Source organism: Phalaenopsis equestris, unplaced genomic scaffold (genome assembly GCF_001263595.1).
Source record: "Phalaenopsis equestris unplaced genomic scaffold, ASM126359v1 Scaffold000634, whole genome shotgun sequence".
Taxonomy (NCBI): Eukaryota; Viridiplantae; Streptophyta; class Magnoliopsida; order Asparagales; family Orchidaceae; genus Phalaenopsis; species Phalaenopsis equestris.
The window spans coordinates 147,769-174,029 of NW_018165074.1; the positions used below are offsets into that span (position 1 = coordinate 147,769).

The 26,261-nt window shown below is 31.9% G+C and overlaps 1 protein-coding gene across 1 annotated transcript; it reads right to left on the bottom strand.

The window, feature by feature from the left end:
* Positions 1–503: 503 nt before the first annotated feature.
* Positions 504–17,100, bottom strand: LOC110030033 (multiple organellar RNA editing factor 2, chloroplastic-like). Its single transcript, XM_020732570.1, has 4 exons — positions 16,555–17,100; positions 16,304–16,401; positions 12,557–12,622; positions 504–812 (listed from the first exon to the last, which is right to left on the bottom strand). Exons 1-4 carry the CDS (start codon positions 17,013–17,015, stop codon positions 673–675), a joined length of 765 nt encoding a protein of 254 aa, XP_020588229.1. The 5' UTR covers positions 17,016–17,100; the 3' UTR covers positions 504–672.
* Positions 17,101–26,261: the final 9,161 nt, after the last annotated feature.

A 26,261-nucleotide genomic window follows, 5' to 3' on the forward strand; every position in this document is an offset into this window, starting at 1 on the left:
TAATAAAGATAATTTAAGCAACTACGAATAAGCCAATTGGCTGGCACGAATTTTTAAAAGATAAAAGTTCATATAGACAATCACACACTTCTGCATCGATATGCACACCCACAGCACTCACTTTGGCAAGATGGTTGGCAAAGTTCAGCTAAAAGTGTTCTGTGGCATTGCTCGAGTTTAAAGTTCATTAGAAGATATTTAAAAACCAAGAAAGGTTCAGAGTTGCAGCTTCAACTTAAGCAGGGCAGAGATTAAGCCATTTTTTCAATAAAAAAAAAAAAAACTCCAGTTTGGCATATAAAATGCAATGGGTTTAACAATCTCAGCACTCGAGATATTCTTAACATTTTCACAGTCAAGTCAATAATTTCTAACGCAGAAATTTACGCAGAAACACTCACATCTTCGGGAACATATTTAAATAGACACCGTACGAGAAAACATTAGAAAAAAATGGACTTCAATCAGCTAATAACACAAGCAATTACCAAGCATATATATACTTCAATAAAACAGCAAATAACTTGTGCAGTAGACGCTGAGTTTGTTCTAAAACAAAAATAATAAAAGGGGTCTAAACATTAGTTCAACATAATACCATTAATAATAACAGAAGCAACTCATAAAGACTACATATCAAGCCAATCCATCTAAACCAAAAAATAATAAACTTCATCGGTTATCCCTCCGCCTTGCATATCGAGTTCGGTCGTTATATCTGGGCCTGTCTTGAGCTCTCTGGGGCACTGGCTCAACCCTCCGTTGCCGTTCAGGAGACCGCTTGACAATTTGTCCATTCACAAACAGCTCGGCTGCAAAAGACATTATGGAAAATAACTATATTTTCTTTGGAGCAATGATTCTTCGGAAGTAGGCTTCAACTTGGGACATAAAGGTTGGCAGTCAGCATATAATGTGTGCATAGGAAGCCAACCCTTGATGTCATTCAGTAGTTAGTATCTGATTTAAACAATCCCCTACAGGGGCATGCAACCAAATTTCAAAACATGAAAAGATTTGAAAGTTATTTATTTATTTATTTTAAAACAATTGGTATTAAAGCATATAAGAAATTTCAACATTGGTCACAAGCAGCAGTAATTGGCAAGAATAGCGCTTCCTTTCTCTAAGAACAAACCCAAAAATCCTTGTAATTAAATCGCTGCCAACCTGACCTTTAAAACTCCATTTTGGTAATGCATTCTATTTAATTTTAAGAGAGATTCTTTACACCAAAATAAAATAAATTAATTGATTCACATTATCATATGAAAATAAATATGGAGATAAATTAGTTATTGCAAACTGCGTGGATCACCTTACTAAAAATTAGATACACACGAAACTAACACAAACACACCCGCAAAGAGAGAGAGAGAGAGAGAGAGACATTAACGGCCATTTGAGATTACTTTTATTTTTATTTTATATTACCTATGTTTTGATTTGAAATAAAACAAAATTGATGGTAATAATTATTGAAAAAAAACACTCAAAACATTTTAAAATTATTTTGAGTATTTAAAAACAAGATGATTTATTTTAGAAAAATAATAAAATACAAAAAAAATAATAATAAAAAACAGGCTTTCAAAAACAATAGTAACAAAAATAAAGCATCCAAAACAGACCTTGCACAATTCAATAGAATCAATGAAAATGTTAGAAGTGGACAGAAATAATCATGAGGGTTTGGAAAAAATATAAAAGGCTACAAACACAATTTTAGACTTGGTAAGAGTTGATCACAGCCACATCACCCGTATGTTGCAGCCTAAAGTGCATTACTTTTTCTGGTGCAACTATAAAATTCGTAAATTAATTGAAAAAAAAGTAAGCTATCAAATACCACCACCAGCATAGAAAAATCAACTAATAAATAAGACAAATAGATGTTTATTTAGAAAACAGCGTGTTTTTATCCAACTTAAATTATTAACACATTACACAATATTTTAGAACACATAAAATAATCATAAAGCAAATTGCATATGGGTTCATAATTTACAGCAAATTGCAATTCTTTACAACTTCAGAAACCAACTTGCAAAATCCTCTATTATTATATCAAATTGCAGCAACAGCAACAACAAGTTTATCCCATTAAGTGAGACCGGCTACATGAATTATTTTTCTCCATTGTATGCTCTTATTGAGTGTCATATTTTCATTTAATTCTAATAACTTAAGATCACCTTTACACAACATGCCCAAGTCTTTTTTTTTATCTACTTTTACCTTTCTTAGCATAAGTCGAAACTAAAACATCTACTCTCATAACCGGATCATTAGATGGTCAATGTTTAATATGACCAAACCATCTATAAGACGACTCTCTCCAATCTTGTCTGCCACTGGGGTTACTCAAACAAAAGCATTTTAGACTCTAATGCAGACCTCCATAATTCAAGTTTATCCTGAACTTTATCTCTAGTCATATCCACAAGAAGGATATCATCGGTGAAAAGCATACACCAAGGTACATCCTCTGTAAATGTCCAATAATTGCATCCATGGCTAAAGCAAAAGGATATAGGCTTAAAGCCTGTCCTTGATGTAATCCAACAGAAATAGGAAAATAGTAGGTCGATCCTCCTCCTGTTCAAACACAAGTAGCGCTCTAGCATACATATCTTTAATGACTTAAATGTAAGTCATATCAACATCTTTATTTTCTAGAACTCTCCACAAAACCTCTTGGAACCTTATCATAAGCTTTTTCTAAATAAATAAAAAGCATTTGTAGATCCTCCTTACTCATGTATTTCTCCATCAAACCTCCCAATAAATGTATAGCTTTCATAATAGACTTGTCCGGCATAAATTAAAACTGACTATGAGAAATATGTGTACCATGTCTTAACGTAGGTTGAATTATTCTCCTATAATTTTAATGTTGACATATTAACTTAATTTTTCTATAATTTACACACTTTTGTGCATCCTCATTATTCTTAAAAATGGGGACTAAAAAAGTCTTCCTCCACTCAAGTATATTTTTTGTTTTTAAAATAATATTAAAAAGTTTAGTAAGGCAAAAAATTCTCAAAATTCCTAAAGATTTTCACTTCTCTTGCGATATCATCAAGTCCTACTGATTTCCCATCATTGATTTTCCTTAAAGCCTCCACAACTTCCTTTTTATTATAGTGATGGTAAAAAATAAAAAATTTTATTATTATTAACAATATTAAAGTCACTAAGGCCAATCGTATTTCAAAAACCTCATTGAAAAGATTATCAAAAAATCTCACCCACCTATGTTGAATATCTTCTTCTAAGAAAAACACTTTTATTTTCATCTTTAATACGGTTGAATTAAATCTTTACTTTTATTTCCTCTTTGTTCGACTAGTTTATACTTATATCTTTACATATATCTTTCACCCTCTTTAGTATCTAATTTATTATAAAAATCTCTAAAAGTAGAATTATTAACATCACAAACTATTCTTTGACTCCCTACGGGTGAGTTACTTTATATTTTTCCCAGTTCTCTAAGATTTTACATTCGAAGCAATTTTTACAATAAAATTTCTTATATTTTATCTTTTCTTGCACATTTTCATTCCACCACCAATTATTTTTATTTATAAAAACATTTCCTTTTGATTCTCGAAGTACGTCTTTTGTCACTTGTTTAATGGTATTTATTATTTTTTCTCATATAAAATTAACTTCTTCATAAATATCCCAAATCTTAAAATCTTAAAATTTGTTCATAAAAATAATTTTATATCTTGCAGGTACCCTTATCGAATTCTATATCAATTATTTATTGTATTTTTTATCTTCAAACTCCTCATCTTATAATCTAGAACTACTAATCGATGTTGAGTACTTAAATATTCAATTGGAATGACTTTACAATCTTTACATTCTCAACGATCTATTTTTTTCATAAGAAAATAATCAACTTTTATTTTATTAGATCCATTTTTATAAATAATAAGATGTTCAAATCCTTTCTTAAATTAAAAAATACAAATAAAAAAATCATAAATTAAAGCAAAATTTAATATAGTTTTATATTTTTCATTAATCACTCCAAAATTGTAGCAACTATGAATATTTCAAAGTGCATATGGATCCAAATAAAAAAGAACCCAAAAAGGAAGACATGTAAGACACCATTTGTTTTCATATCAATACATCAGTCCTAGCAAACTAATAAGCCTAATCGTGCATAGACATATAGACGAAGACAAAATGTTGGGGAATTTTAATATTGGGCAGGCAACAAAATAAGAATAATAATTGTAATAATAGGCTGTATAAAGAGACAAAATAATCTAGTTTTCATAGCAATACATCAGTCCTAACTAACTACTAAGCCTAATCGAGCATTTTAGAGTAGACATAGACAAAGACAAAAGATTGGGGAATTTTAATATTGGGCAGACAACAAAATAAGGGATAATAAATGTAATAGATGTATAGACAGACAAAATAATATAGTGTTCTGCACGTGGATAGAAAAAAAACAAACTTGGTGAATTATGTCTACTTCAGATGCACTAGATGAAAGATATCAATTGGGTAAGAACAAAAAAAAATTAACATAAATAAATGCTGAAAATCAGATGTTAACATTTTTTGCAAATTTTGTTAATAAAAGAACAAGACATAACAATTGATAAAACAATACGCCAAATACACAAATGTGGATAGAAAAAAACTAACTCGGTGAGTTAGGTTGCTTTATATTTCATATGCACTACTAGAAAGATATAAATTGGGCAAGAAATAAAAGAAATGGAAATAACTAAATACTGAAAATCAGCTGTTAAAATTTTTCACAAATTTTGTTAATAATAGAACAAGACATATTACAGTTGATAAAACAATGCGCCAAATATACATAAAATATAAAAATTAAATGGGTGAATGTGCATATTTTTTCTGTCATGCAAATGTACTAGAACTGGAGTAGGGAAGCAAGACTTCTATGTTTTCACATGTAGAAGCAAGACTTTATGTTTTCACAAAAAAGATATTTCTTTTTCTTGTGCAGATCAAGCATAACGCGAAGATCTGTTTTTCTGTCATGCAAATGTACTAGAACTGGAGTAGGGAAGCAAGACTTCTATGTTTTCACATGTAGAAGCAAGACTTTATGTTTTCACAAAAAAGATATTTCTTTTTCTTGTGCAGATCGAGCATAACGCGAAGATCTGACTCGAAACTCCCAATTTTTTAAAACCATCATATAGGACGTTTGAGTAACTACAATATTCATAAATTTTCGGACTACCAGAGTAAAAAGTCATAAATATTGCCAAAGTCTGGATGCGAGTAAAGTCCAAATGTTAACCCATTAAATAGAAAAATTCGGGAATTATACAAAAACCATGATGATTGAGGTTTATAAATTCTGCAGTCTGAATCATAAGTCTTTTGCATTGATATGACAATATAGCAAACTGAATAACGTTTTACATTTTCAATTTGATATTTAAAAACATGCATAAGATGATATCGCCTTTGAGATGAGAATGTGTTCTATAATATTAAAAAACTTTTGTACAATTCAAGTCACCTTTGCTCTAGATTTACTAACTTGGTTGGGCCGAGCTTGTTGCTCTCAACTGGATGCATTTGTTAAGCACCAGTATTGTTTTTGTTATCTAGGATATCCTTTCTTAATCCTGTGGCAAAATTAGTGACGATGGGATCCAATAGCAAAGTCTTCAATATGTTGTAGTAAATCCCTAGTGTACTCCATAATTTACAACTAGTGCTATCTACCTATTGTTATTACTTCCTCCATATGTATTTCATCCACAAGGCTTCTATAGTGGGTGCTCTTTACAACCACTCTTAGGGTCTGTTTGGTGCAGCTGCAGCTTATTAGTAAGCTGTTGTGCAGCAGCTGTCCCAAAAAGTTGTTGCACAAAAACTGTTGAGGATAAGCTGGCTGGCTGTTTGTTTATTGCTGTTAGAAAATAGCTGCGGCAAAGTTGTTTTTGGACAAATGACCATTCTGCCCGTGTAGTAATGTTGTTTGCAACAAAACTATTATAACAATATATTTGATATTTTATAAGCAAAAATCTATTTCAGAACAGTATAATAAATAAGATATACATTTCACTTAACAGTATCATCATTAATAAAATAAAAAAAAGAGATTATTAAAATAATATTTAATAATACGGTAATATTATTTTTAAAATGGAGACGACATATGTCACAAGCAACGCCATCCTCCGGAGATACAAGAATACAGCAGACCTCGTCAAAAAATGATTCTTGGTTGTCTTTAACCCACGTAATACCAAGTTCATGTGTGTCACATATGAACATCACCAAACAAGACCATCCAGAAGAACCTTAGAAACTGTATCGCCAAAAGAAAAAAAAAATTTAGTTGCATTCAATAAGATTTCACATGTGACACCAATCAATACAGACAATCAGGTCATTCAAAAGAACTCATAAGGTCTAAAGTCCCATCATGGATCTCTTAAACCCACTAAAAGAAAAACAAAAGAAAGAAAACAAGAAAAAAACACTTATAAACATCGTAAAAAAACTCACTCATAATCAAAACTACAAGGAACAGAAATAAACATGAACTGTAAAAAATAAACAAAAATCGGTTCATTTAGCATCCAACAATGGCGTTTGTATTATGCTCTGTCAATTCAGTCATTTCCCCAGCACCTTCACCATCCTGGGTGCAAGCTTCCTCTGATTCTCCTTATGTCTGTGGTATAGATTGTCTTATGTGATATTCAAATGCAATCTTCTTGTGATTCTCCTTCTGTTTATGGTATAATATGATTAATATTTGAACAGACCTGGAGGTGAGTGAGGGAAGTTGTGATTTCAATTTCTTGTGACAAAAATGAATATGCGACAATCATATGCACTATCTTCTCAACCAGTCATAACAAAAGTAAAATACATATTAAAATCACATACGATCATCACATGTTGTGTTGGTGATCCACACCACCCAATGAGTGTGAGTCTTCTATTATTGGATACACGTGCATCCATGTGTGTTATGTCGATCGCTCCAATACAATTCTGACAAATTAAAGAAGGTTTTGTGAATTACACTACTCATTTTGACTTCGGAATACAATGAATTAAAAGATTTACTTTAAAAATGGCATATACAATAAGACATTTGCAATCTTTATTGGAGTCCTCAAATGTTAGATCCTCTGGCTTAATAATCTTTGATGACAAACTAATAAGAGTCTTCAACACCATTGAAAAGTATCTGTTTATTGTCTCCGATGAATATTGAAATCACTCCATCGCTCCTCTCATTGATTCATTTTGTGACAAAATGTAGGGGGTTATTGCTAACATCTCTTATTGTCATTTCTAAGGAGCCATGAAGTTCATGATTGTTATGCAATTCATCGAGAAGATCTATAAATATGGCTTGTCATATGAAACATGTTGAATCTTGTAGGGTGTCCTTCAAGTAAGCTCTCCAACCCATTCATCAGCAATGTAATATGATGTCATGCAGTGAGATCAATCTATGTATGAGTTGTAGTACCCGTACATTAAACATATTGCTGCCACAATTCTCCTTCTGTGTCTCTCTCTTTATGATATCATGTTGAATAAGTGCTCTGTTCCGGTAAGACATGTGAATCAAACAATTTTAATAAACTTCAAATAGTGAATTATAAAGTTTACGAGAAAAAGACAAGCATCCAAATTAGCATTAGCATTGTTCCAAAAAAAAAAAAAAAAGAAAAAACATCGAGATCAGAAATTTGATAAACTTACTGGAAAATAAATACAATTAGTGCAAAGATAACTAAATAAAATCAATGGTCTTTGTTGTCATTAAAAAAACGTAGATAATTGACCCTACGAGAAGATGTCATCTTCATGAAAAACACTCTACGATTCGGGTCCTCCAGCAACTTCATAGAGTTCAAATAAAACGACGTCCTTAGAAATTTTCTGGATTTGCCTCCAGAACTCGGATTACGTTGTTGAGGGAGGTCGCTTGTGAAATCCCAGGGTCACTGGAGCATGATGCCACTAGTTTTTCTATTTGGCTTATAATGAAAGCAAATCTTTCTTTCTTTTTCTCCGCCCTATGACGCTTTGTCCTGAAAGTAGACTCCACTTTATTTTAGTTTGGGCTTGGGCCTTCACCAGAGCCAGTTGTTTGCTCGACATCCAAGTTCTCAACTATGCTGCAAACCCTTGCTCCTTAGGGGTCCAGGCATTTATCCTTGTTGCCACTACCCTACCAAACATATAGTTCAATTTTTCTTCAAGATCAGGGTCAATTTCACTGAATTTGAATTTCTTGGTGGCTGACACTACCTGCAATATAAGGACTAAGTTAATTTATTCATACAGTTCAGGGAGAGAAAGTAACGAAAAGAAAGTCTTTCATGGATATGTTGTTACTTGTAATTTCTCAACCCACCATTCCTTTGAAACATCAATAGTACGTTTGATTGGATGTCAACCCAAGCCCATGGATCATCCTTTTTATTCCTTTCATAATTTTCAGCCCTTTTTCAACTGATCTCAATTGTTCATCAGTTGAATTATAGTACTCTCTTTTTGTCATTTTCTTAAACTTCTTCATTATATTTTGCCACATTTCCTTGTTAAAATAGGTGACAGGCCTAGTTCCCAGTTTAACCTCCTTAAGACAAAGATTGCAAAATATTAGTTTGGCTTCCCTATCCCACATAGCTGATGAACCGACTTCATTATTCTAGATCATTGCATTACTAGCATAGAGAAAACAAAACATTAACATTTGATAGCAACCACAACCCACACAAAAGCAACACAACACGACAACCATAAACCACAACCACAACCACAACTACACACCCCAACCACACCAGCACAAACAACCACAGCCTTCACACACAACCACAGGCACCACAACCACCTCCACACAGAGCCACAACTCCACAAAAGCACAAACCACAAATGAGCCAACACAACCAGACAACCATAGCCCATAACCACAACCACCACAGCAAAACCCCAACCACGCCTCCACACACACCACAATCTCCACACATAATCACGAGCGCCACAACCACCTCCACATAGAGTCAGACCATCACACACAACCACAACCCACACATGAGCCAACACAACCAGACAACCGCAACCCATGGCCACCACAGCACTACCCTAACACCACCCCAGCCACACCTTCACACACAACCACAAACCCGACATGAGCTAACACAACCAAACAACCACAACCCACAACCACATCCACCACAACACAATGTCAACCACATCTCTACACATAACTACAGTCTCCACACACAACCACAACCACCTCCACACACAGCCACAACCACCTCCACAACCACAACCACAACCACACACAACCACAATCACCTCCACAACCACAACCACACACAACCACAACCACACCTCCACAACACAACCACAGCCACACCTCCACTCACAACCACCTCCAACCACAATCAATTGTAATAACTATTTTATAGATACATTTTTCTCATTCTTTGGAGCTTATCACATTAAAACTTTGCCACATTTACAAACATACCACACTGTCCAACCCATTTTTAAGTATAAGTTGTATGGAAGGAAATAATCAAACTTTGCCCATGTACCCCCATCCCACAGCCCACAGCACAGCCACCCAACCCATAGCTACCACACCACAACCACCTAACCACACATCTAGACAACCCACCAAACCACAAGGCACAACCCTACAACCACACAACCCACAACCACCAAACCACTAACACCCAACCACACCTCCACACATCCCACAGCCATCACCACAAGACACAACACTACAACCACCCAATCGTCAACACAATCAATTTATTTTCTTACTCTATTGTACTTATTTTTTTTCAAGTTAGCACTTAGTTATTTTTTTATAATCTAATATAATTTATTGCTAGTAATACTACGTTATCATATAGTTGCATTCAAATTGATAGCTTATTATTGTGTGTATAATTTAGTTCACAAATTCATCATCTTTTTTTAGTTTATTGACATGTTTATTAGCTAGACAAAAAATAAAATATATCAAATTTAGTTCGAAATTAAGCCTTTCATAAAAATCATGAATTAAAACAATATTATCATTATTTTACATGATATTGATAAACCTTCTATACTAGACTATTTTCTCTCATAATTTCAAAATTATTAACAAATTATTCCTTTTTGTGTTTGGAAGTGTTTGGTCATATTAAACGTCGACCATCTGATGATCTGGTTAAGAGCGTAGAAGTTTTAAATTCGACTTATATTAAAAAAAGCAGGGTTGGACCTAGAAAGACTTGGGCATATTGCATAAAAATTGATCTTAATTTATTAGAATTAAATGAAAAGAAAAACTCAATGGGTCGTAATGGAGAAAAAGGATTCATGTAGCCGACCCTACTAAGTGGTATAAAGGCTTGTTGTTATTGTTGTATGTTAACTATGCAAAGGATTGACCGTGATTTTATTAGAGTATATAAGATTAAGACAACTATATTACATTGATGCATTGAAGGAGGTCCAAAATAACATAGTTCATCTTCATGAATGAAAGATTTGATGGTTTTACAACAAATATCATAAGATCATCATCATCATCCTAGTCTTTATATCATCTATGTAAGGTTATTTGCATGACTTCTCATTTTTCATGTTTTATTCTACTAAGAGACGTATGTGGTACTCAATCAATTCCAAAATTATATTTTAAAGCATCTTCTATGTCACCTTAAATCAATCACTCTTTATTTCCCATCCTTCAACACACACTAAGTGCACATCAAATGGAAGCATTTTTTTCTACAAGTAGTTATACATATGCGAACCATGAAATCTATTTGCAACTTCATCTTCAATATATGTAACTCCAATCATCCGTTTGACATAACCATTCCTCAATTTATCCTCTCTAATTTTTCTACACATCCATCTTAACAATTTTCATTTTAGTAAAATGCTCAACTTAGATATTACCAACTAGTACTTAATTTATAGACATTGTTAGCCTAATTAATTCCTCATGCATTTTCATATCTTATATGAACATAACTCATTGAATTACAACTTAAGTTGACTCCAATAACTATCAAATCTTCCTCTACTTTTTTATATCTCATATTTAACAATTCAACTAACTCTTCCCAAATTTGTAAGGACAAGAAGGCAAATTTGTTTCAAGCTGCAAATTATTAGGTGTTAAGAATTTAGAGAGTAGGAAAAAAAAAACTACTCTTATTGCCTTTTTTTCCATCCTCTACTTCTGGTTATTCCCATTGATCTTACCTTGATTTACCCATTCTCTTTCCTTTCTCACAACTTCTCCATTTTGTCCCCACTCACACCATATTTCTGTCCTACCTTCGACATGTAATTTTGTAATGTTTCTTTGAGATGAAGGGATTTGAAACTTAGGAGATAGAAAGTAAAAGTTAATTTGAATAAACAACCAAGAGTCGTATGCAAATTGATCATGAAAAATGTGGTTTAGCAAAACAAAAGTTTGCAAATATCATATTATACCTGAATTGTTCCAGTAATACGAAATCTTATATTTAAAATTTCTTTCAACAGTTACTTAAACACAAGCTAATGACATTGCATGTAACAAACAAGATAAAATTAATGATGTAACTTAATGCAACCAAGAAAATTAAAACCATTACAAGCATTTCGAGATTTTGATATTTCCATTACTTTAAAGCACCAGCATAAACCAAGGGTACATGTTTACTCAAGAAAGTATAGTGCTTTGCTACAAAGAAGCCTGCCTACAAGCTAGACAAGGCCCTAAAGAGAAGTCCTTTACAGTAAGTATAGATAAAAAAATCAATTATTAAACACCAATGTTTAACGCTAGTGTATATGGACACTTTACTGTTTTAGCAGGATTCATAGAGCATTCATAACCAATTCAGAATAACTAAATTAAATCATACTTGCTCTGTAACACCTTTCAAAGAAGCGTTGAACAAATGACAAACTTGACGTTAATACAAAAGTATAACTAGGCACAACTAGAAAATGCAATATCTGCTCGAAAAAGCTTCACTGTATAAGCTAAAATAGAAATCCATTTTGTTTTTCTTTCCACTGCCGATCAATGGCTTCATCCAAGGAATTTTGACATAGACTGCACATGTCGGCAGCAGTTAATTCTAAATACTGCCACAAAAACTTATTACCAGAAAGACGTTTTCTTACAAGGAAATACAAATTTCTAGGGCTACCAAAAATTTTTAAATTACCTACAAATAAAATAATCTTATAGTCCAAAACCTTTCCTCTCTTTCCTCTACTGATATGCAACTACACATGACAGGAGGACGGGATGAACAACAAGACTATCTTTGTGCACAATCATCGTAACAAAAAAGAAGGGCATTGCCTTAGAGGTTTGTCTAAGTGATCGAAATGAAGGGCTTTGGAAATACATCCAAAGTAAAAGAACACATTTCACCTATAAAACTTGCAACAATTTTTTTCTCATAAATGCGATGCAGTGGAAAAATTAGACTAAAAAGGAAGATAAAAATTATTTAAATGGTATTTGAAAGAATACCTCCATAGTCCTTATTTTCAGCATCAACATAAGAATCTGGGAGCACAAATAGAACTCCTGGAAGTCCTGAGCAATGCAAACGAACAAAACGGACAATGGATCAAATCATTAGTTAGTAGCTGAAGGCAAAAACCTGAGCATTCGTAGATTTTGAATTCGAGAGGAAAAAAATGTAAGGCTAAATTTCAGATTTCATGAAAAAGAGAGTAGACAAATATAACCTACCTAACATATGCATAGCATTCATTGTCTCACATAAATTAATGGACATTTATCAAGGAAAAAATGGTAATAAAGAAACTAACAATAAATCAGTGAGAGGGATGCACGTTCAAAATAAAGAGAATCTTGAGTTAATAATACTAGATATATTTTAGAAATTCAATAAAAGATCATTTATTCAAATTGCCAATTATATATGGTAAACTTACAAGCAATGTTTAAAATTGTTCAATTGGACATTGAGATGTTCTCCATTCATGAAGCGAAGTGTAAGCTCGAGGTGGTCCGAGGAGAAAGTCTCACAATATGAAAATTGTTTGAAGTCAAAATATATAATAATATATTAACATCATAACTTATAGGTATATTTAAAAAAGATATTAATATTTAAGAATAGCAAATTTAGTAAATTGTAATTATATAAAATAATAAATGTTCTGAACCATAAAATATCATATAACCACTTGTACAAAATAAAAACTATAATATATAAATCAGTTGATCGAGTTATCAATCTAGCATAAAATAATAAATGAAAGTAATATAAAATATCAAAGACATGAGATGAATTTAGCATAATAGACTTCTTTTTTTCTGTCCGAACAGAGAAAAACATTCTGTCATCCATCGATCTAAATAAAAATATAAATAATCAAAAGCCCTGAACACTCTCATCACTCGAGGGTCTTTTATTGAAGTCATCATCATAATATATAACTTTCACGATCTCCTCTTCAATTAGGCCTGTGTTTTCTCAACATTCTTCCTCTTCTTCAACCCCCATTATCTTTCTCTTTACAACCAAGTAATAAAGAGTAATCAACAAATTTTTTTTTCCTTAGTTAAGGATTAAGACAATATCAAATACTTAATTTTTTATAAATATATTCAGCATTTAGATCATTTATTGAAACTCAGATACCGTGACTCAATTATTATCATCCACAAACTGCTCGCCATCTGATGCCATATTTTCACATAGTAAGGGATTCTTATCTTCCTTCAAACATTTTTATTCTTCAATTTTTTATCATTCAATATCATGGCATATGTACCTCAACAACAAAGTCTTAATCTCCATTGCGTCCTATTTAGTGCCATATTTTCATTTAGTTCTAATAAATTAAGATCATGTCGTACGTGATGCACAATCAAAAAATTCATCTTTAAGATCATCAGATAAATTCATCCTAGTACTTAAACAACAAAATGTAGTATCTCTAGAGTACCATCACCAAAATGGATCCACCATTCAACAATGTTTGAAAAACAATGTATAATTAGAACCTAAAATTTTAATATTTAGATATTCGGTACTTATTTCAATAAACACATTAAATATTAATTTTTTTAAAGAATATTTTGTAATAATATCTTTTGTTTGTTGTATCCCAAAGAAATATTGTTAAAACGAACAAATTGTATACCAGTAGTTGCACTCTTAGTTCGGTCACCCATCAATCAAGTCATGCAACGGTATATGCTCAAGTTGTTCTCAAGAGATTGCTAAATTGAATGGAACAGTTGCTCTCTCTCCATGACCCTTGTCATCTTCAACATTTATTATATATTGACCTAGAGAAACTCTTGTACCTCTACTACATTGATCATAAAGATGATAAGGAGTTTTCGGCACTACACTCACTCTCATAGTAAAAATCAACATAAACTCTATCATCAAATTGTCATTGTACAAGTTTCTTTGACATCATTGATTTTTTTCATATATGATTGAATCTACTCCTTCATTGCCTCTGGCAATTTAGCACACGGTGCAACATTTTATGAGTCAGAGCAGTGTTTCTTCATTTTTGTAATTATTAGATTAAGAAAAGATCTCTATAAAATAAAAGCATTCATCAAGAGACCTGCAACGGATTGAAGAAATTCTAGGAAATGTTATGGGGTTAAGGGGTTGTTTGGTTTACTAAAAATAAAATACAATGTAAAAGGTTTGCAGAGTATTGTTATTACAATATAATTGAAATACTTTATGATTGTTTGGTTTACTGTAAAATAAACGCACGACTTTATCTTTTTTGCTTGATTTGAAGTAGATTGAAAAAAATGTAATATATTATTTGAAAGGCGAGCAAAAGGCGGCGGCCGACGGGTGGCAGAGGCGGTGGGCAGAGGGTGGACGCGGACGACGACAATGGTGGTGACAACGGGTTGCGGCAGACTGCAAAGGAGGGCGGCGGCGGACTGCAAAGGAGGGTAATGGCGAGCGGCAATTGCACGTAGGGGGTGGCGGGCAAGGGGCATAAGGGGGTGGCGGGGGCAGCAACGGCGTAAGGTCGGGGGACAGCAGGCGGGCGATAGTTTACTGATAGCATTTTACAATATAATTCAAACTTGGTTAAATCTGTCGAATTCTAAATTTAGGGTCGGTTTGGGGTAGCTTATAAGTGCGGGCAGCATTTTCAAAACGCCGCCGTACCGTTTGGTTCGCGCGGTTTGCTGCCAGCTTATCCAAAACTGTGTTTGGGTTTTTACACTAAACGCAGGCCGCGGGTCGACCCTCGCGGCCGGCCAGCGGCCCGCGTTTCAGGATAAGCAGTTTATCCTGAAACGCACAAGCTATCCTAAACGGACCCTTAGTCAAAATGAACTAAGAAGTGAACTTTAAATTCATTGAAACTTTACATTATATTTGTACTTCTTCATACCAAATACATAATTCCTCAAATCCCTATAAATTAATTACAGTACATCATAAATCCTTCCAACCAAGCTGCTCCTAAGCAAAATGTAACTCCATATGTTTCTGATTCTCCTTCTAACCTAGGCATAGGCAGGAGAAAATACTATCCCTGGTTGACAACAACTACACTAAGAAACAACTAGGAGAAACACGAAATCCAACACTACACCCGATTCAAATGGGATCTTATCTCCTCTTTCTTGAAGAACTAGTGCGAGCTTTCTCTTTGATTTTCTGAGACTATTTCTTTTGCTCTCTGTTTTATATTTTGCAATTTGTGATTTTGGTTTTATGTTTTTGAGTAGGATTTTAGGAACTATATCGCTTACCTTTGATCATGTTGAACTACATTTAAACGTTTAGTAAACTATAAATTCACTTGTTGGAATATTTCTTAGCTATTTTCTCGTGGGATCGATGTGCGGCTCATTAACCCCATTATTACCTAATATGCATACTTGTGTGATTGACCAACTTACTTAGCAGTAATTTTTCGTTCATCCCTAAACTAAAATATAAATAGTCTTTACTTATAAGCTCAAGTTGAACCATTAGTAGTTTAAAACTAATTGTCCATTTTAAACTATTCAAACAAATATGTACATATCAGTAACAAACCAAATGTTTTATTATTTTATGGGTTTGAAGTCCAGAATTTGCAATATAACTACAAGCTCCAACGTTGAATTTAATCAAAAGGCCAGCATTCATTAACAAGTGATTCAAGTGTTATTTTAAACAGGCAGCATCAACAGCACCAGTTCTACATAAATAATTTGATTTTGATTCTTACAAAGTTAAAGAAACACAGAATCACTAACCTTCAAGCTTATTAGATGTTTCCTCATCAATTTCACATCCAAAGCCAAAGTAGCGTTCGCAAGAGACATTGTAGATTTTCTTTATTGCTTCCTCCTCACTGAACAGAAAAGAATAGTATGATAATTTCAAACATCCAACCACATCTCATTGAGCGGTCGGATTAACAAAACAAGAAACATTTATGAAAATAAATTTAAGAGACTAATGACTCAAAGTACCACGGAAAAGTCAAGAGAGATAGGACTACAACCTTCCAACGACCTTGGCTAGGGTTTTGACGTAGCAATCGATCATCTGCTCTTTGGTAGCGTTCTCCCCGCCTGGCTTATCCATAACGATGAGCCAGTGCTCATAATCGCAGCCAGGGAACAGAGGCGCCATCTCAGTCAACGACATGTCACTCGGCCTGTCACTGAATCCGCCGCCGGATCCCGAGTTGATAGGTGAGTAGGGAGAGTCACCTGACCGATTGATTCTGCAACGGATTTGGTTGAGCCTGGCAGCGCCGGCTCCAGCTACGAGCCGCACGGAAGCATAAGGTATCGGACGACGGCGCATGATGCCGCCGATCATGTAGGAGACAACGCCAATAGGATGCGGGGAAGATGGAACGGCGGAGTGGAAGAAGCGTTTCGAGAACATTAGACTTAGGGCCGAGCGGAACGACGGATTTGCCCGCGCCATCGAGACGGCGAAAGCAGAGACTGCCATCTGTGCGACGACGGCGAGGAAGAAACTGCTGTAGGGTAGAAAAAACCTGAACTTCCAGAAGGGTTTTAGGGGGCCTGCGAGATATTTATCGTAGGGCTGAGCAACGCTACAGTGAAAAAAAAAATCTTTTTGAGTGAGGTTTAATTCAAGATTATTTTTAGTTTTTTCTTCTAATTCTCAATTATTTATTTTCTTAAAACAATTGACATTAAATAATCAAACAAATAATTCTGATAAATTTATAAAAATTTGATGATTCATTCAGCTCTTTAAATTATTTTGATTGATGAAGTCCTACTAAGTTATCATAAATTAGTTAAAATTAATTGTATTTTACAAAATTTTATTATCAAATAATTATAAATATTAAATAAAAGTCAATTTTAAATAATTAATAAAATTAATATATATATATATATATATATATACATAACCCTCATCCGTATATATACAACCCTCTTTCGTCTACTCCGACTTTGCCCAATCGAAACCCTCGCCTACCTCACCTGATTATATTTTAAAATCTTATTATAAGAATGTAGATGCAATAGTGTTATAAAATACTTTCTAAAAGGTTTTATGTATATCTTCTAAAATTCAAAAAAATATCATATCTATTTTTTGAGCTATATTCAGAATTTTATATAAGAAGAAATTGATAATATAGAATATTGCATTATAGCTGATGAATCTTGAAAAAAAATAAATCTAGGAACAAATAAGAATTGTATTAAAATTTATAGATAAAGATGAATTTATTAAGAATCAATTCTTCGATTTAATTGAGGTTGAAGATATAAGTGCATGAAATTTAAAGGAGAAAGTGTAAGTAATATGCGACGGAATGAAATGTTCATCGAAGAATATTCTTTTGCATATTGTAATTATTATTATTTAAAACATATATTACAATTGATATTAATTGCTTCATCAAAAGATGTTACTCTAGTTTGTCAATTCTTCACCTATTTGACACACATAATTATTTTTAATTTTCCATCTTGTAAAAGACAAGATCAACTGAAATGGCTCAAGTAACTAAAATTGTAGAAATGATTGCAATTGATAAACTATACCAGGATTGTGAAAATTGGACAAGACATCGAACCAGAAGAAGTAAAGATTTAAGGTTCAATAGTTCAATCGGAGCTGACTTGAAAGTTGAACTGGATGATATAATAAATAATTTAATTATTTTAATTTAATCTAAATAATAAAATAGTTAAATATTAATATCATTTTTTTTATTTTTCAACAAATAATATTTTACTTTAAGATAATATTTTGAACAATATTTTAAATAAAAAAATCTAAGACAATATATTTTTCCTTTTTTTCTTTAAATTTAAATATCTTATTTGTGCAACCGATCAAAATTAAAAGGCCAAAATCGAAAATACTTGAACCAACTAATTTGTTAAAATCTAGATCATTTTGCTAGTTCTCAAGTATAACCTTGACTTTGATTAATTCAATACCATTTTATGCAAAAATGGTTATAAATTTGGACTACATTGGTTGAATGATTGGTTCACAATTGAATCGGTTTGTCTAATTAAATTTTTAAAACCATGATAGAGACTGTTAAGGGATTAAATCAGTTGATACATTAAACATGCATGATTTGAGCTATCTCTATTACATGTTGTTTTAGAAGATTCTTTATAAAATTAAACATGCATGGTTCACCTAAAGTGACTCTTGGTGCATTGTTAATAACTATGAGGAAACTTCAACCTAAGGCACCTATATAGCCTATGATGGTACAAGTTTATTCTATAGATCCTAATCCTTACTAGCAACTAGGAGTACATACTAATCCTACCTAGGCTTCTAGACTGAACTATTATAGGGAATGTGTGATCCTGAACTTTGTTTATAAGGTGTTAACCTATGGCTCACAATTAATCTACATAGTGCTGATTTCCATTATTTAAGTTTTTGAATTTTATTTATTTTGGGGTTTAATAATTAATTTATTATTGATTCAACTCTTATAATTGTTAGTAACATGAAGATCAAGGCATTCTAGGTTTTATTTTTGAATTTAATTTCCTATCCTTAGTCAGTGTTCTCCATTGGTTTTTCTGCTAAATTGTCATTTAATTTATTTACACTTACGTTTCTCACACTTAAGTTTCATATACATGCTTAATTTGCAAAAAAATTACCTTTCACAAATATGAAAATAGTTTTGATATATATATAATAATATTAAGCTTATAAATGAATTAAATGAAAAAAAAAATGTAAGTAGGGAATTACCCAATGCATGTATGCTTAGTGTTCAAACTTATAAATTACATGTTTTTGAATGAAAATACACTCTTTTATAAACTAGACATGGAAACATGTACAATTTTTATGGAATTGACCTATTTAGGAGGATGATTTGCGAACTTATATAGCTTTGGTATAAAATTCTATATAATTGGTGAGCTTATGAGAGATTTTGAAAAAGAAAGAGTTTGTTTTAGTTTTAAAAATATTTACTTATGTTTGTATATTTTTATAAATAGTTTTATTTTTGTTTAGTTTGAAAATGATTTTAATTTAAAGATGTTTGTTTTAGGTTTATTTTAGTTTGAAAAAGATTTTCTTAGTTTGTAAATAGTTTTACTTTGGTTTTACTTTGGTTTCAAAAAAGTTCACTTTGGTATGTTTTTTTAGTTTTGAAACAATTTACTTAGGTTTGTTTTCCTTTTCAAAAGGTTTTACTTGTATTTTGAAAAATTTTTTTTATTTAGGTTTAACTTAATAATGAAAAAGTTTACTTAGGTTTAATTTTAATTTTGAAAATCTTTTTTTAAGTTTTATTTTTTTTTTTAAAATATTTGTTTAGGTTTTCATTATTTTAAAAAATATTTTACTTAGATTTTATTTTGAAAATTTTGTTTGGGTTCTTATATAAAAAAAGGTTTTAGCTTGTTAAAGGTTTTACTCGTGTTTGGTTTGGTTTTGAAAAGATTTTGTTTAGATTTTATTTAATTTTAAAAAAATTTACTAAGGTTTTATATTATTTTTGAAAATATATTTATTTTACTTTTATATTGAAAATATTTTATTTAGGTTTATTTTAATTTTGAAAATGTTTTATGTATAGGTTTGTTTTGGTTTGAAAAAGGTTTTGCTTAAGTTTGAGCTTTTAATTTTTTAAGGGTTTACTTAGGTTTTATTTTTGTTCTGAAAGTGGCTTTGCTTAAGTTTTTTTTTTTTTTTTTAATTCTTAGGTTTTGAAATTATTATAGGATTGTTTTACTTCTAAAAAAAGTTTTAACTTGATTTTTATTAAGGAATTCACTCTATATTTAAGTTTTGCATAAAAAATTTTGGAATTTTTAAGGAAAATATAAGTTTAATCAGTTCAAATTTTGAGCCTACTTGAATATTTATTGACAATTTTTTTTTAAATGAGAATATATATAAGCTTATTTTACCTTATAAACTTATTCCCCTCTTTTTGGAGCTGACATGCTTTAATTTTACGTGATTTCACATATGTTTTACCTTACATTTTACTTGTTAATTTAACTTATTTATCACAAATTTACAATTAAGTAAGGCTATTATTGATGTTTTGTAGGTTGCAGGTATGGAATACAAACTATTTGGAATGAGGAAAACCAATGAAAAATTAGCCTGAAGCTTTTTGACCACGCTTGGAAGCAACATGACCATGCCATGTGATCGAGAGCAGTTTCATGACCATGCCAAAATCTAGCATGACCATGCCAGAATCTGACATGACCATGTCGGAATCTGGTGTGACCACACCATATTTACAGACCTACGAAGCAACCACATCAAGATCGGGCATGATCATGCCGGGATCATGCATGATCATGTTGGGATCGGGCGTGACCATAATGTCCAATTTAGAAGCCCAAAATGACCACGCCAGTTTTCGGCATGCTGACATTGACAAAGCGGGAAATCATTTTGGAAAGAAATTTCCTTACAAAATTCATGAATCCATATATAGAAATGATTCTTAGGGCTTCTTTGAAGGGAAGGGGAGTACACAGACTGTAGGAACAGAGATTATATTAGAGATTTTGAGTACTTCCCTTATGAAGATTTAAGCAACCTAAAATTTTCAACCCCTAAAAATCAGAAAATACATTGAAACTTGAATGAAACTCTAATGACTAAAGATCGCCGAACGAATCTTAAACCCAACATGCTTTGGTCTATGAAGATTTCTTGGATGATGTAATCCGTGGTTGTTTACAAGAATCTTTTGGTCTTGGTGTAACTACCTTTCAGACTAAGCAGATCAAGGTATCTGACGACCCTGGGACGACAGAGCCATGGAATCTTGACCAAGTTGTCTAAAAAATTAAAATTCAACAGACAAAAATAAATACATAAAATGCCTTTTCTGATAACTTTGTTTTTCAAGGTTGTTGAACCTAAGATGAATGTTATCCTAGATTTTCTTTACAAGCTATAAGACGTGCAAAATTTGTTCTGCAAGTTGATTATTTTAGCCACTCAAGACATGGATCAAAAGGATGAATCTCAGCTAAACAAACTTTAGGATAGTGTGGAGTCTACTATCCTATGGATAGAATCTTGACATTCCTTTCCTTGACAACATTTTTGAATTTTATGAGAGCAAATCTAAATCTTAATCGGAAGTTTTCTTAAATAATCATGGATTGTTTATGATGTAATTAACTGCAGGAACTTATTTTTATAGAATATGTAAACCCCATAATAGGTACATAAACCTGATATTTTTGATAATGATGCTTTTGTAAGGATTCTTTTGTAACAATGAATTCTTTATGAAAGCTCCTTAGACATTAATTTGTTTTCATTATTATTTGTCTTGCTTCCCTCAATTTCTACCTTCTTGTACCCATTGACATGGTATGAGTTGGAAGAATTTGGGAAGCCAGGCAATATAACAATAAAAAACTGGCGACTAACAACAACGATAGCAATAGATAAGACTGACGGCGCAACGACGACGATAGAGACATAGCCGATGGGCCCGAGATCATTGCCAATAGTGGCATCGTATTTTGTCTATTTGATCATATCTTGAGATCAAATTTGATTATCTCATACAAGTTGGCCTTTTATCTTTATAAATTATTGACCCTAAGAATTGCCCTCCCAAATTCCTGGTGCACCCTACCTTATGGGTGGTGGTTTTGCTTTGTCTGTCGGGTTGATAGAACATACAACATTCTTATCATTTATTGATAGGCTTTGTGTGAGCTCATTTTCTTTCATTTTTTACCATTCTCATACCAATTACTTGAGGCTTGTAGGATAACATTTGAGTCTTGCCACTGATTAGGTTTATGTTGTATTGAGTGTTTGAATGCTCCTTTCATCAATGGATTGTAAAGATCGTTCTCTACATTTATTAGCATGTGGTTCTTCATATATGTGAGTTTCTCATATTGATCTCTTTTGCATGATTTTTATCTTAGTCATTTTGCATGACATCTGAACTTTAAGCCTGAGCTTTTGGGATTTTCACCTTCACTAAAAATCTCTTGATTGCACATCTTGTGTGCATATTTCTTAGTTTTGCTTCCTTTTGAGGAAGCTTGACTCAATGTAATTGTTGTTAGGGTTTCTGGTCTTTACTTTTCTAAGTATGGTCCTTTTTCTTGTTACACCATATAATTTTAGCTCTCTTGAGCATGTATGCTAGTACCAATACCTGGATGAACCTTAATATGATATGTGATAATAGTAAAAAAAATGAGTATAGTCATTGGCTTGTTTGAATGAGTAATGTCAGTTACCTTATAATTATCAGATCTCATAGGATTGTTCCAAGCATAGGCTTGGGTTAATGTTCACTTGGGATGGGGCCAGCTTGGTGTCCCATCAAGATCCTACAGGAAGACCCTCAACCCATTTCCTTAAAATTCTTGCAAGTAGATGTGCGCACAAACAACACTTTTTATTTCTTTTTTAAGAACTAGGGTTGAGTTGTAGTTAGGGATTTTCATACATGGCTATTGTTCATTACTTTTTACTTGTTGTCGTACACTTTATGTGCCTTCTACATGCTTTACTGGAATTGAGAATTGCACACTTACATATTAGGGAAAAATTTCCCTTATTTGGTTGTGTATCCAATAAGAAGGAGCGTAGTAATAATTTAAACTAATACATTTTCTATAGAAACTATTTTTTAATCCTCCTGCTAGATATAAGCTTTTATATGTTGCATGAGATGGCTCGTATTAACTTCTTCTGCAAGTTGTGTGTTTTTCTAGATTTTCTTCATATACTTTTTGAAGTCCTTTAGAGGAGTTTATATTGGAAATAAAATACAAGCATGAGTTCTAGAGCTTAGACTAAAGACAGTATAGAGAGGACCAAAAATGTTTTGCTCGTGGTTCATACCTTAATTCTAGATTTATGCCTTTTTTGTATAGTTCTAGGATCAAGTATGTATATATTGAGTCTGATCGCCTTTTATCTTTTCTAGGATTGTAGTGAGCCCAGTGACACCTGACCTTTTATTCTTTCATATCAAGTGTTTATTTTACTACATTTTGCATGTTTTCACTCTTTTTAATGATTGTGGTTTATCTGTATATGATCATGATTAGACTCTTTATTATAAAATCTTTGCTAGAAAAGCTAGTTGTAGAAGTTTTATCTTAAATAAAGCTTAGGATTGAAATAATTAAGGTTCTAACTCGGTTATTTTAATTCCTATCTTTATTTTACTATACGTCCTTTGGTCCAATTTTAAAATAATCATAAAATGCAAGAATAAATCCTCTTTGCATAGTAATATGGCTTCCATGATTCATAATTCTTAGATCATTGCATACATGCTGCATGGCTCGAGAAAATTACTCTTGCTCAACACATGTTTTATACAAATAGGTGAATGTTTAGTCTGGTATAGGGTGTTAGAGGCTCTCAAATTCAAGATTGATTTGTAAGTATTTTGTGGGGTGGCCAACTTTATAGTTTAATTGTCTATTTATTTTCCTTTTTACATAATTTTTTTATTTATACCCTTAGTAGTTATAATCCTTATTCAACACATTTGGTCCAGTTGTAGTCATACAAACTTAGATATGTCTTTCCTTTATCTTTGGATCTACTAGACTTCTTTTATGATGTAACAAAAGGGTTGCAGACAAAGTGATTCTTAACTGGGTCTGGTCAACTACCTTTATAGTTTAGTAGATCTAAGGTCTCAATAGTCTGAGAGGATTTGTCCATGGAGCTCTGATTTGACTATCTCTACCTGTTTAGTTTTTTCTTTGGCATACATGCTTATCCATCCTTTTGGGCATACTTGCTTCCTCTGTTGAATCATTTGAAAGCGCATTCCAAAGGCCCTTTTTAGCTTAGTGGTGTTTGCCTGCCAAATTATGGTGATTAATGCTCTGCCTAGTGTCCTAGTTTTACCTGAATGAATAAAGGATTTGCCACAACTACAACTAGCAATAATCTCTGAAAATCTCTTTGGTTGCCTTAATTTTGGGATATTTTTTTAGCAAATATAACATTTCTTATCATAAATTTTTTTGGGTGTTCCTGAGGATCTAATTGGCCACGAGGAGATGTCGTTGCGGGAGGTCTCTTTGAACCTAGAATAAAATAAATTTAGTTAATATTTTGTTTTGATTATGAAGACTTTTCTTACAAAATATTTCATATATTTTCTTGATTTGAGAATGGTCTAATTTATTTTAGACTGCACTTCTCTGATTTTTATTACAAAGATTTTTTTATACAAATATCTTTGTAGCTACTCTTTTTGTTACTATTTAGTTTTTATCCTCCATCATCATCTCTTTTCTTCCCCTGCTTTCCCTCATAAAGATGACCAAGAAAGAAGTATCTAAAGAGTTTGGATGCTAAGAAGGCCATTTTATCATAATAGAAAGGGGCACAAACAGTTAGTTGCCAAGCAAAAATCTACCACCTATTCAATTTAATCAATCAAAGTGCACCGTGTGGTGGAGACAGACTCGTGGAGGCGTGCTTAATTCATTTGGAAATTCTTCTAATTAAATTTAGAAAATACAACTAGAACTCTAGAATATATTAAAAATAAAATAAATATAATAAAAATAAAATACTTTAACCCTGAACTCAAAATAAAAAGAAGAATACTTTGGAACCGAAATTAAATAGTAAGCATTAATACATTCTATTTAAATAAATAAAATGTTTAAACATAAATAGATCATATAATAGAAGAAAATAAATATTCAAATCACTTGAAATTTTAACTTTTTGTTTGTTTAAGTGTCATGAAAATCCTATAATTTAAGTATCATGAAAATTCTATAATTTTTTCAGAAAAGAAAACTATGAATAACCATAAAGTATAAAGTTTATCAACAAATGACATTTACAATAAATAAATTAAAATAATAATAATAAAACAAAAATTAGAACACATATTTTAAATAAAATAAAATTAGAACTTTAATACAATTCTTTAAAATGATAAAAATACCTTTTCTAATTTTAAATAAACATTCAAATAGGATTTTCTTAATATTTATATATTTTATATTACACAATTATCTTTGTGTTAATAAAACTCATGAAATCAATAAAATTAAAATAAAAATCCAAAAACATTTGTTAATTGCTCATTGAAATAAAAAAAAAAATTAAGTTAATTTTAATGTATAATTTCTATTGAAAGGTATATTTGCAATTTGCAAAATTACATATATATATTTTTTCTTTTCATATGTAAATGTCATTGTTAAATTGATTGAGATGAAAACTTGATAAATTTGTTGCTGCAACAGTAAATAAAGTCGATTATAATTCATGTATGAAAAGTTGGTGAAAAAAGGTTAAATATGTAAAGTTGAAAATCATAAACTTGTATTTAATGAGTCAAATCAATAAACCATTCACCTAAATTTTGAAAAATACATAGAAAATGTTTTTAGATGGAGAAAAATGGTTGGTGTAGCTCCCGTGACAGACAAAATTAGAGAAAGTCGATTAAGATGGTTTGGTCAAATTAAACGTCGACCATGTGATGATCCGATTAGGAGAGTAGATGTTTTAGATTCGACTTGTGTCAAGAAAAACAGAGGTAGACCTAGGAAAACTAGGGCTTGTTGTATAAAAAAATGATATTAATTTACTAGAACTAGATGAAAATATGACACTAAATAGGACACAATGGAGAAAAAGGATTCATGTAGCTGACCCCACGTAGTGAGATTAAGGCTTTGTTGTTGTTGTGGTTGACATAGAAAAAGCCTTTAATTACTT